The sequence below is a fragment of the Bidens hawaiensis genome, unplaced genomic scaffold (genome assembly GCF_021521415.1).
Source record: "Bidens hawaiensis isolate Kalapana, Puna unplaced genomic scaffold, B.hawaiensis_p1.1 tig00018132_1, whole genome shotgun sequence".
NCBI classification, from domain to species: domain Eukaryota; kingdom Viridiplantae; phylum Streptophyta; class Magnoliopsida; order Asterales; family Asteraceae; genus Bidens; species Bidens hawaiensis.
This window is the reverse complement of record NW_027492740.1, coordinates 71,457-83,390: the sequence shown is the minus strand read 5'-3', so window position 1 is coordinate 83,390 and position 11,934 is coordinate 71,457. Positions and strand designations below refer to the sequence as shown.

Sequence of the window (11,934 nt, the reverse complement as noted above, 5' to 3'; positions counted from 1 at the left end):
ACCAATAACCGACATAGTTTCCTAGAATTACTCTTTAATCATTATAACCGACATAGGTTCCTAGAATTGTTCTTTCACCATCATTTGTAGTGCCAAATGTCAAAAATTTGTTGGTTCTTATCATTCATAGGAAACTCCTTATTCTTATTTGAACCCTTTTATATATATATAGGAGTGAGTTATAATAAAAAGATATAGTTTACTAGGAAGAGTAAGAATAAATCTAAGCCCTTGGATCTATGATCTAGTGGTTGAGATTGATAGTTTTTAAACTACCAAAAAGTTTCCTAAGATCTAGGATTTAGGCTACATAGTTTTCTAATTCTAAATTTTATGTCATTCTTACTCTTCCTACAAAACTATGTCTTTTTATTTTAACCCTTTTCTATATATATATATATATATCCCGCACACTTAAACCGGTTCGAGTTAACCGGGTTGCAACCGGTTCCGAATCTGCACATTCAATATATATATATATATATATATATATATATCCAGCACACGTAAATCGGTCCGAAAGACAAAACTGATTCTAGTTTCGGTCGGGTTTGTTTTATCGGGTCGGTTCGAGTTAACCGGGTTGCAAGCGGTTCCGAATCTACGCGTTCAATCGGGTCGAACCCAGTTTGTATGATCCAACTTATAATTAAAGTTCGGTTCGAGTCGTCATCTCAGGTCTAGGAACTGGATTTTTTGGGCATCTCACGCACACAAACAATCAAGCAATTTACAAATTTCATGGATGTAAACTAACCTGGTTCGGCAATTGAAGACGAAGGTTGAAGATACTTGAATACAATATGAAGGTTTAGAAAAGTGATATTTTAATTAATTTGAGAATTAAGAGGGTGATCTCTAATCATGTTATAAGTTTAAAATTTGAACGTTAATATTATCAAGATATGCTATAAGCTTAAATTTTGAACTTTAAAAATTATCAGATATGCAGTTTATGACTTATAATACAATTAAGTAACACATACTCAAAATATTATTATTATTATTTATTATTATTATTATTAGGAACTTTTCAATTCTATTAATTAAGAATGTCGTTATCGTTATTCTTCTTTAATTAAAGAGTCAGACTCTTATATTAATATAATATTGTTTGCATTAACAATTATAATTTTAAAAAGTTCAAATGCTTATAAACAGCGGTTTGTTTGAATTGTGGCGCACCGCTTCAAAATGCAAGGTAAAAGCGGTTTGTTTCCAATCGTGAGGCGGTCCTTCAAAATCTTTGGTTTATTTTAATTTATGAGGCGGTTTGTATTTGGAACCGCTTCAAAAAATAAAAAAACAACCACTTCAAAAAATCAGATTTGTACTAGTGCCATGACGTCCTGAGAAGCACTTAGCCATATATGTTAGGACTTAGGAGCTAGGCGTATTAACCGACCTAGAGTATTTTATTTTATACAGTCACCTTGTGCATTTATCTGAATATGATTGTGCTTCTATATTAGTGCTAATAACTATTTTTGATCTTAGATGATCGAATTTAAGAAATGAACATTCATTAAAACCTCAACAATTAATCTGAAATATTCTTCGTTATTAAATTTATTGCAACTTATTGATTTTGTGTCATCAAAAACATTTGAAAGAGGACCTCAAAATGTATCTCTCATCAACTTAAACATGGAGAATTACATAACATATATAATAAATATTTAGCTTCATGAATATTCAAATTTATAAAGGTGCGTCCTTTGGGAAGTCTCGTGGGTACTTTTTTATTGTTTCTTTAAGCAATTTCTCTTGTTCCATTAGATTTTTGGGTAGTTTTTCATACACATCACTAAATATGTCTCCAATTGAAGCCTTTTCTGTTTTTTCAGCTACTTGAACTGCATGAATCACCTGCACACAAAAGCCATCTCATGAATGAGTGACAAAACTAGGACTTTTTCATCGAGTGGTCATTATAAGCCTATCTTCTTTAAAGACTATATCTAGAGGGTTCAAAATCTAAATTATATTTAGAGAAAAATCTCAATGTTGCGTATAAAAACCAACAAATTCTCGTGGCCATGGCCAGAGGGTTATTAGACCCTTTTGAGCCCCCTATTTCTTTCCTGCCATGAATCATAATCAATAATATAAAATTCAGCCCATCCAGACCAAATTGTCAAACATGTCACAACATTGCGTTCACAGCTAGAAAACATGTCATTTTCCCACAAAAATTTCCTACGACAAGTAGTTCTAACAGATTTCCAACAAAAACTAAGCTCTAACTTTGCTACAATATTATCTAATAAATATCATGTTAACTCAAAATAGTTTTTGTGGGAAGTTAACTTTACAACCACATGCTTTTGTAGCAATTTTGTGAGAAAAGTTGTTGGAAAATGATTGAAAATGATTTTCAAGCATGTGTTTTTTCAAAGTAAATTTTTGTTGGAAAACTGTTAGAAACTGGATTTTCCAACAAATTTCTTACGAATTCAGTTGTAAAAAAACATCTCCTTTTCTAGTAGTGGTTGTAAGGAAACACTAAAAACAACAATCTAAGTTGATCACAAGAATTCAAGTTTGTGAAAACTTAAAACTTATAGTGCTGTATTTCAACATGATTAGGAGAAAAAAAAACTAAGAGTAACAAAATGAGCGTGCAAACATATAAAATAGGGGTAACATTAGATAACAGTAACTAGCGTTTCACTAAAGTCACATATAGTTTTTTTTCACCTCTAAAGTCACTAAACTTTTATTAGACTTTCCAATCTTGTGAATTTGGATTACTATTTAGTCATTATTTTATTATGTAAACGTCTTAAAGGGGTTCACACTTTATTTAAACCAAGTTTTGAGGTCAAGTTATTTATCATGAATGAGTCGTGGATCAAAAGAAGCACCTGTTTTCTAATCTTGGCCCGGAATTCGGATTCTTCTTCATCACTCCACCAACCACATCTTTGGATCCATTTTCTGAATATCGATACAGGATTTCGTGCGGTTTTCCAGTGTTCAATTTCATCTACAGGTCGATACTTTGTAGAATCATCGGACGTTGAGTGATGTCCCACTCTATATGTAAGGGCCTTTGCATGTATGACATAAAAGGTTAGAGAACTGTATGCAGTTAAGGCATATGTATTGAAATGATAATATCTTGGAGGTTTTCTATTAATACCTCAATCAATATTGGCCGTTGTTCATTGATGGCTATTTCTCGAGCTGCCCGGACCGCATTATACACAGCAAGAACATCATTCCCGTCAACTCTTATGCTTTGGATACCATACGCTTGCCCCTTAACAACAATGCCATCACCTGCGAAAATATATGTGTATGTCGGTCGAATTAATAATATAAGTAGAGAACATGTTATATTCGATGAAGATTTACACACTTTTTTTTTAGCAAAATTGAGTTGAATAATAAAATTTAGCTTAAAAGAACCTAGTCAAAAGTGTATGATCTAAACTATTTAGCTTAAAAGAACCTAGCAAAATTATTATTGTTGCTTTACTTTGCATCAATAAATCTAAACTATTTTATTGTCCAGGTTTGAACCTCGGACCTCGCTTCTAAGAGACATGTGCCTCTACCAAGTGGGCTAGCCCTGCATCGGCAACAATAACCTGCTAAAGTTGGATGATTATAGAGATCGTGCTAGACAAGTATCAAGGGGTTTAAAACATAAACCCGAGAAGTTGGATTCAGACCTTAGTCCACAATTTAACTTGTTGTGGGTTTTAGTTAACCGAATCACACTTCTAACCGTATGTATCTAAGTCTATAGATTACGGAAATTAATTATAAGAAAGTTGAGTGAAAAAAAAATACTTCGAAATTGCTCAGTAACAGGGGTGCTAATGGCCCATCCGTTATTGCGACATACGTAGACGATAGGGACTTCCATAACTGCTGCAAAGTTTAAACTGGCATGAAAATCACCCTACAAAAGAACAAGATACAATATTTATTAGAGTATGCACGCTAATAGCCCATCCGTTATTTCGAATTGTATATTTTTGAATAAAACGTGTAAAACATCAAATTAATGATATAAGAATGGATAGATTGTTAAAATGTTTATTAATCTTTGTACACAAGTTAACTGTATGAAAAATAAAACAAGATATATGAAATTTATATACCTCACTTGAGCATCCATCCCCAAAGTATGTTACAACACATGCATCCTTTTTATCCATTTTAAGAGAGTAGGCAGCACCAACCGCTTGAGGAAGCTGTGTCCTGATGCAGAATAATGAATTAGTCAAGTATTCATTAATATACAAACAGATTGATGTGTTACTAGGATGAATTTGCTAGGCTTACGCTAAAGGCGCTGAAACGGTGAGGACATTGTGCTTATTCGATCCATAATGCGTAGGCATTTGCCTGCCTTTTCCGAGATCATTTTTGTTTCCGAAGAATTGATCAACAAATTGTTGTAACTCAAAGCCACGCCACAACATCACTCCAGGTTCTCGATACTACACATACGATATTCATAAATCCTTATCCTCATTCATAGTTAAAGTTTAATCCATTGGATATTTCACATTTTGTTTAATACATTTTTTATATCTTCTTTACTATATTTCTATCATGTATCTAAACTTGGTCTTACTCGGCCTAATTATTTATTGAAGGAAGTAATATGTATCATTTTAATTTTGATAAAATGTGTCTTATAAATGTAGAAATCATCTAGATGCCTCTTAACTTTGTAAAAGATAAGGTTTTAGAGGAAGCATCACATCAACTAGCTCTTTATCACTTAGACAGCTTGTGTGTGTTGATGGTGGTTTCTTTAGCAGTGAAAATAGGTGTACTGTTTGATTAGGTAACGAGCCAACCATCAGGCCCATTCCCATTCGGGAATGCCACCCCGTGTGGCTCGTTGCCAAACAAAAACACCCCGAATGGGGATGTGATGTCACCCTCCCTGATCCTCCAACGGTCTTGTGAGCATTGAACGGATAACCAATTTTGGTGTAGGCCATACGATACGTCAAATTTGTTCAAAGTGGAGGGTTTTGAAACCCAAACTTATGAAATTCAACCAATATATTCTACATAGCCACACGTGCCGAGCGGCCGAAGTAGAAGCATTTATAGAGGCACGTCATCAGTACTGAAACCAAGTTACAAACACTTGTTTTAATCACATCGACACGTAGGATGTTCTAAAAGATCATCTCATGTTTGTGGTTCCGGTCTGGTTCAACATCATGACTTCGACTCTAGCGAATCCAATGTGGAAAATTGATTTAATTTTTTTGTTTATATATTTAGTATTTTTAATTTATGTTTTATGGTATTTTTATGAATGATGTAATTTTTTTTATTAATGAATGTTTAAGTTTTCTAAAATAATTTTAATTTAGTTTTTATTTAATTATTAAAATGTTTCAACGATCGTCATATCCGCGGTTGAAGGATGGTTAGGACAGAAAGATGTACATTGGTACTTTCACTCTAGATATTTTCTTACCAAGAAAATCTAATTAATATTATGGTGGTGTACCTGTGGTAAAACTATGTCATCATCACTAAGAGCTGCTGCTGATCCTAGGTTTACCGCTTCTTCACCATACGAGGTCATATAGAACGATATTCTCCCTTGCCTTTGTGCTTCATAGATGACTGTATCCATAGCTTGAAGGGTGACCATGCCACTATACATCTTCACTGCAACTTCCTTGCTCACCTACACAAGAGTCCATATTTCATGTATCAACCTTAGCACCTAGTCGCTTAAACGCCTAGATTTGAACACTTGTGCCAATTAAGAATCAGGGGTGGAACCAACGGGTCACATGGAATTCGTCGAATTATTTTATCGAAAAAAAAATGAGGTGAACTCATTAGCTGTATTCGTTCATATTTGATTAAGAAATATTTGTTGTTTTTTTTAAAAAAAATATGAGTTGAACCCTTTAGTTGTATTTGGTAGAGGATATAACTTTATGATAACCTCTGACCTGTAAGTTTTGGTTCCACCCCTATAGGTGAGTGTGGATGTATACATGTTGAAATTCGGTAGACGAAAGTGGGTAGCCATCATCATCTAGAACTCGGTAACATTGCACCCGCTTCTCGGATGATCCAGGAAGAAATCTCATTTCATAAGTGTACGGAACCGGACCACCAGGAAAATCCAAAACCTGTCTCGATCATAAACAAACATAACGAAACCTTTAGATGAGTGAAATCGTTGGCATAGTATTCCAAATTGCTTCATGTTTTGATTTAGCCCTTATCTAATTCCATATTTAAGATAATATTGATCACTTATACATTAAAAAGAAATAATAGTAATAGTTTGTTCATGCATATCCTGTATATATATAAGGTTTAATATAGTTGAAGAGATGTTCTGGAATGAAAACAATTAGGAGTATTTCAAAAACAACAGTGACTTGTTTTACTATTATTCCTTTTAATAGTTTTACTAAGTCGTCTGTGTTTTGTGATTAAGAAGATAATTTCATTGTTGATCGAACGTAGGAAATTTGTAATTTTTGACCTCATGGTAAGTTTCCATCGGCTAATGAAATTGGAAACAAAAATCATTTACTCGTTCTTGAAAATGACGGATCCAATATTTTTTCTTCATTGCTCAAAGGTCTCTTGACTTGACGTCAGAATTTTCGATGGGTCAGGTCAAGTAAATAATGGTTAATTTGTTGTATCAACAAGTTCAAGACACACAACGTCGTCATTGACATATGGTTCCAAAGGGTCATGATATGAAGCACTTTATTGTGTAAAATATTAATAAGAAATGATACATGATTAATATACATTCTAGATCAGTACGTAACACATTAGTTTAGACATATATGAGAGATTCATTATAACTATTCAAAGCCATGTGCTATATATTTTATTCATAATCTTGGCTATTTAAAATGTTGCTAAAAGGTTTAGTCATATTTAGCAGTTATAACATAAAGTTTGTAGGTTTTATATTAACATAGAAAGATTTTCAAAATCAATTAAATGGTTTATTATTAGGTGCTGTTAAATATACCTCTTTTCTTTTCCCAAGTTTTGCATTAATACGATTTAAACACTTTTGTTTTTCCTTTACCATTTTGTTATATTTTATTATCATTATTATTTTAAAAAGTTTTTTTTATTCTTTAAAGAGTTTTTCTTTAAAGTGTTTTAATACAGTTTAAAAAGAAAAGTGTTTACATACTTTGTTTTTAGAGGTAGCTTACATTTTTTTAAAAAAATTCGCATTGTTTTAAATCAATAAAAGAGATTAAACAACATCGACTTGATCAACAAGTTGGTTCTTTTATAATGTGATAATAATCTTATATGTCTGAACCTAACAAAATATATTCAAAGGATTTTTTTATCGGGCGGGAGACATAATAAGAAAAAGAATATACAAATCGTTTTATTGATTTTATAAAGAGATTATATCATTATTTCTTTAAAAATATAATAAATATCATTATTATTATGATAAAGAATAATAAACACAAAAAGAGAGAAAATAAAAAAAAATCTTTACAAAAAGTAATCAATATTACTATTATGATAAGCTTTACAAAAAATGTTAGAGATTAGTAATATGTCAAATAACATTGTTAAAAGAATTAAAACTTTAAAAGTATAGAAGATGAGTTATGACAAGTACACAAGGGGCCACGTTTAGCTAACCATTTATTATTATATCTAGTTTGATTTGTAGCAATTAACCAATTAATTACCTTTACCGACCCTGTATAGTTGTATGTAAAGACAAGGGTCCCTCACTCCCTTCCCTTTTGGGAAGTCCTTTTTATACTCTTTGTTGCCAGGTGATTAATTGTTGGAATTGGGAATGCAGTTCTTGGGTTGGGTAAATTATCCCGGAAGAGTTATGGACGATCCATTTAAAAGACGGTAAACCATTTAGATAGGTGGTCATGGGTTCAACCCCAAATAAGTATGTCATTTAAAGATCTCGAGGATCGTACGAAAAACTGTGATAAAAGTTATGTCTGTATAAGACAAAAAAGAAAACTGTGAACACCACCCACACCCTTGTCTACATATGACTATTGATTACATCTGTATTAAAACTATTTTTAGTTAGTCAAATACGGTATGCTCTCATTTCTTTTCTATTATACCACTTTTGTATAAAAGCATGTCCCTTGTTATTCTAAAAATTATTTTACCATGTTACTGAACAATATTATATATAAAATACTCAAGTCTTTAAAACATTTAACGAAATATTTTAAGCTAAACATTTTCAGCTCGACTAATTTAGCCTAAATTGAAGATTAATTCGAAGACCCAACGAGCCCTTATAACACAATCTTGGTCTCAACTTTCATCATCTGCTCAAGCTCAGCTCAAAATTTTTGAATATTTATATAAATATTATTTATAAAAAAGTTTATTTAGTATGTATGCTTTTGAAATAATAATAATAATAATAATAATAATAATAATAATAATAATAATAATAATAATAATAATAATAATAATAATAATAAAACACATGTTGACATGCTAAATTGATTGGCTCGACTTGACTCGTTCGTAAAGCACCCTAGCCACAACTCCATGTAATAACTCATTTGATCTTCAATTTATAATTAACATTTTTTTCTTCAAAGACCATAAGTTTTTTCTTAACGAAGCAACTCAGCTTGCTTATCTTAGCCAGTTGATTGTTTAGCTCATGCTTCACTCATAAAAACCTCGAGCCAACTCGTTTGTTTTTATAGTATTTAAAATTTTGCTTTTCTATATACAAATTATGAGCGTTCAACGAACCAAATTTCAAATATTTGAGTTAATAAAATCACATCGTTCAATTTTTATTTTTGGAACTTGGATTCAAATTAGATTCGGTTGATTTGATTCGAATTCAAACTTCATAACAATTCGATTCAAATTAGAAGTTCTAATCCAAGTATGTCAAAAATCATTAGAAACATGTTTATTATATGTGTGTGTATATGTATATAATTTTAATTCGACATTCAAATTGAATTTAAAATCATAATTTCATATTCGATTAATAAATCGAATTCAAACGTTTGAAAACCGAATTCGAACCTTCAATTTCGAGTTCAATTCGAATTCTGAACAACCCTAATAGAAACTATATATTTATATATATAGATTCTAAGAGAATCCTTTGTAAATTGAGAACTTTGAGAACCATTTTAGACCATTAAAAACACATTTAAAAAAATATTTAAAAAAATCATAAAATAAAAAATAATAAAAATTTTAAAAAAGTAAAAAAAACCAAAATTCTTATATTTCATTTCGGTTTCATTAAACAAATAAAAAAAATTAAAAAAAGTTAAAAAAAACGTCGTAGTATACACATACGTATAATTTTATATAATCTTTAGTTACGTAATATACACATATGTACAGTATCATTTATCTTAAATTATACACATATGTACAAAAAAACATGTAAATGTACATATGTGTATATATTATACATATGTGTACATAATTTAGCTAAACCGAGGTTTTTTTTATGAAACCGGGATGATAAAATAAGAATTTTGGCTTTTTTACTTTTTTGATTTTTGTATTTTTTTGATTTTATGATTTTTTTTATTTTTGGGTTTTTGTGGTTTAAAATGGTTCTCAATTTCAAAAAGGTTCTCTCATGATCCTGATCCTATATATATATATATAGGTTTAAATTCAAGAAAGAAATTAAATTATTGCAAGAAATGAGAGAAATGAATATGAGCCACTAGTTTTATTTTATGTTTTAAATATATACAAATAAATAAATAAAAATGTAAATGCAACAATAAATGCACTCTCTCTCTCTAATTAATACAACTAATATAACCATAATAAATCTCTCTCTAATTAATATATCTTACTAATTTAAATATAATAATTAAAAAAATAAAAACACTACTTTAGTTTTATTTTTTATTTACACATTCTTCATTTTATTCAACATAAATACAATTTATTCATATGCTACTATTCTTTATATTAAAAAAGATAATTTCCACTCAATTTATTAGCATGTTTTTTAACACTAAATATCAAAACATCATATATATATATATATATATTTCAATTTGTATTCCTATAAAAATTATTTTCATAAATAATAATAAAAAAATATCGTACAAATGTGTCCATTAAATGTAAACAATAAATATACAACCTACACAAAGTTATAAAACCTACCCTTGTTTTGACGATAAAAATGTACAACATACAAAAAGCATACAACTTACATATGTAATTCGACATCAACAATTATATAAACTACACAAAGATACACATATCCTACACATGCGTAGGTTATATGTTTTTTGTATGTAGGTTATATGTTTATTATTCTTCAAACAAGTGTAAGTTATATGTTTTTGTGTAGGTTGTATAATTTTTATTGACATTTAATGCAAAAATGTGTAAGATAGATTTTTGTAATATTCATCACAATGTAACTACGTGTTGATGGATATTGATATGTTGAGTTTGATGAAATTGGTTTTGAATAAAAAGAAATTAATGTATGAATAAATTGTATTTGTATAAGATAAAATTTTCGTGTGTAGGTTATATGTTTTTCGTGTGTATGTCATATGTTTTCGTGTGCGTGTGTATTTCATTGATGATAAATTTTGTGTGTAGGTTATATGTTTTTCGTGTGTAGGTTATATGTTGTCTTATTCTTAGAACAAGTGTAGATTATACGTTTTTGTGTATGTTGTATGTTTTTTGTTGATTTTAATGCAAACACATGTAAAATAGTTTTTTGGTATTATTCATTATAATGTAAGTATGTTTTGATGGATATTAATATATTAAGTTGGAAGAAATTAGTTTTGGATAGAAAGAAATTTTAATGTATGAATAAATTATACTTATGTAGGATAAAAATTTAAGACACAAAAAATAAGTTATGAAAATAAATGAGTTCTTAATATTTTCCAATTATAATAATTTAATTAGTTATATTAATTAAGTAGATAAGTATAATGGTTTATTAATTATATTAATTGAAGAAAAGATAATATTAATACTTTCTTTATTTAGCTTTAAACATTTAAAACTTAAAACAAAACTAGTGGCTCATATTCATTTCTCGCATTTCTTGCAGTAATATCATTTCTCTCTTGAACCATCCCATATATATATATATATATGCCCTTACATATGCCAATGTAAAAAACATATTTTTAAACCATATAAAACAACGTGTATCTATATAAAAATCATTTAAAAAAAACATAATTTATAATATATTTTTTAGAACTAATATATATACGGTAAAATGCTGGCAAAAGAACAAAAATATCGAATTGTCACTGTACGTATATGCATGCATAACTAGATGTACCTTCATGAGAAATTAATTTACCTGGCTTTTTTCCTCCTCATCATCGCTTGAGAAGAGATTTACTTGTTGACGAGCTTCCAAGGCACCAAAGTGGCAAGATCTGTGAAAGGTGCCTGATGACATATAAGCCGGCTTTCGGTAAGTCCCTTCACGTGCATCACCTGAAGCGAAAGTAGCGAGGGAGGTTCGTAACGATCGAAAGGCTGTAGATATCAATGTTTTTGTCCGGTAATTGGCGCCTCTTGTAACGGCCAGCCATATAGTCATGTTCAGTTATGCTAGCTAGATACTTTTAGCAGAGAATGGGAAGAAGAATGTGAGAATGAAGTGTTAGATGGGTATGTGATTTGTATATAGCGTTATTAATCTATTGATTACACATGCACATTGATTAATGCACATGAGTTATTATAAATAAGCCATCTAATAGCCCACATCTAAATATTATAACCGGGCGGGGTTGGTGGCTTGTAGCCCAACAATAATAGGTATGTGTTAAAAAGTGTTACTCACACATGGAAAATGTTCATTGTGTTATTAATTAGGCTATTCGTTGTGGAGTGACTTACGGTATCGTCACGTAAAAAACAGAGCTCCTTTATAAGATCCCTTTC

At 30.2% G+C, this 11,934-nt stretch overlaps 1 protein-coding gene across 2 annotated transcripts; it reads right to left on the bottom strand.

Annotated features, from left to right (window-relative positions):
• Nucleotides 1-1,638: 1,638 nt before the first annotated feature.
• Nucleotides 1,639-11,691, bottom strand: LOC143555457 (2-oxoisovalerate dehydrogenase subunit alpha 2, mitochondrial-like). Of its 2 annotated transcripts, none has more exons than XM_077045001.1 (9): nucleotides 11,342-11,691; nucleotides 5,997-6,134; nucleotides 5,495-5,677; nucleotides 4,300-4,457; nucleotides 4,116-4,215; nucleotides 3,802-3,913; nucleotides 3,146-3,285; nucleotides 2,868-3,053; nucleotides 1,639-1,869 (listed from the first exon to the last, which is right to left on the bottom strand). In XM_077045001.1, the coding sequence occupies exons 1-9, from the start codon at nucleotides 11,585-11,587 to the stop codon at nucleotides 1,702-1,704; spliced, it is 1,431 nt and encodes a 476-aa protein (XP_076901116.1). In that variant the 5' UTR covers nucleotides 11,588-11,691; the 3' UTR covers nucleotides 1,639-1,701. The 2 variants fall into 2 exon arrangements, with proteins under 2 accessions (XP_076901116.1, XP_076901117.1); XM_077045002.1 differs by having other exon boundaries at nucleotides 5,997-6,138; nucleotides 11,342-11,501.
• Between the last annotated feature and the right edge of the window lie 243 nt (nucleotides 11,692-11,934).

Excerpts from the sequence above, each read along its gene's own strand:
- LOC143555457 (XM_077045001.1), bottom strand. The coding sequence starts at position 11,587 with ATGACTATATGGCTGGCCGTTACAAGAGGCGCCAATTACCGGACAAAA. Across the intron at positions 4,458-5,494 it reads ATGACATAGTTTTACCACAG|TATCGAGAACCTGGAGTGAT; the intron begins GTACACCACCAT and ends TCGTATGTGTAG. Across the intron at positions 3,054-3,145 it reads AACGGCCAATATTGATTGAG|GCCCTTACATATAGAGTGGG; the intron begins GTATTAATAGAA and ends ATACATGCAAAG.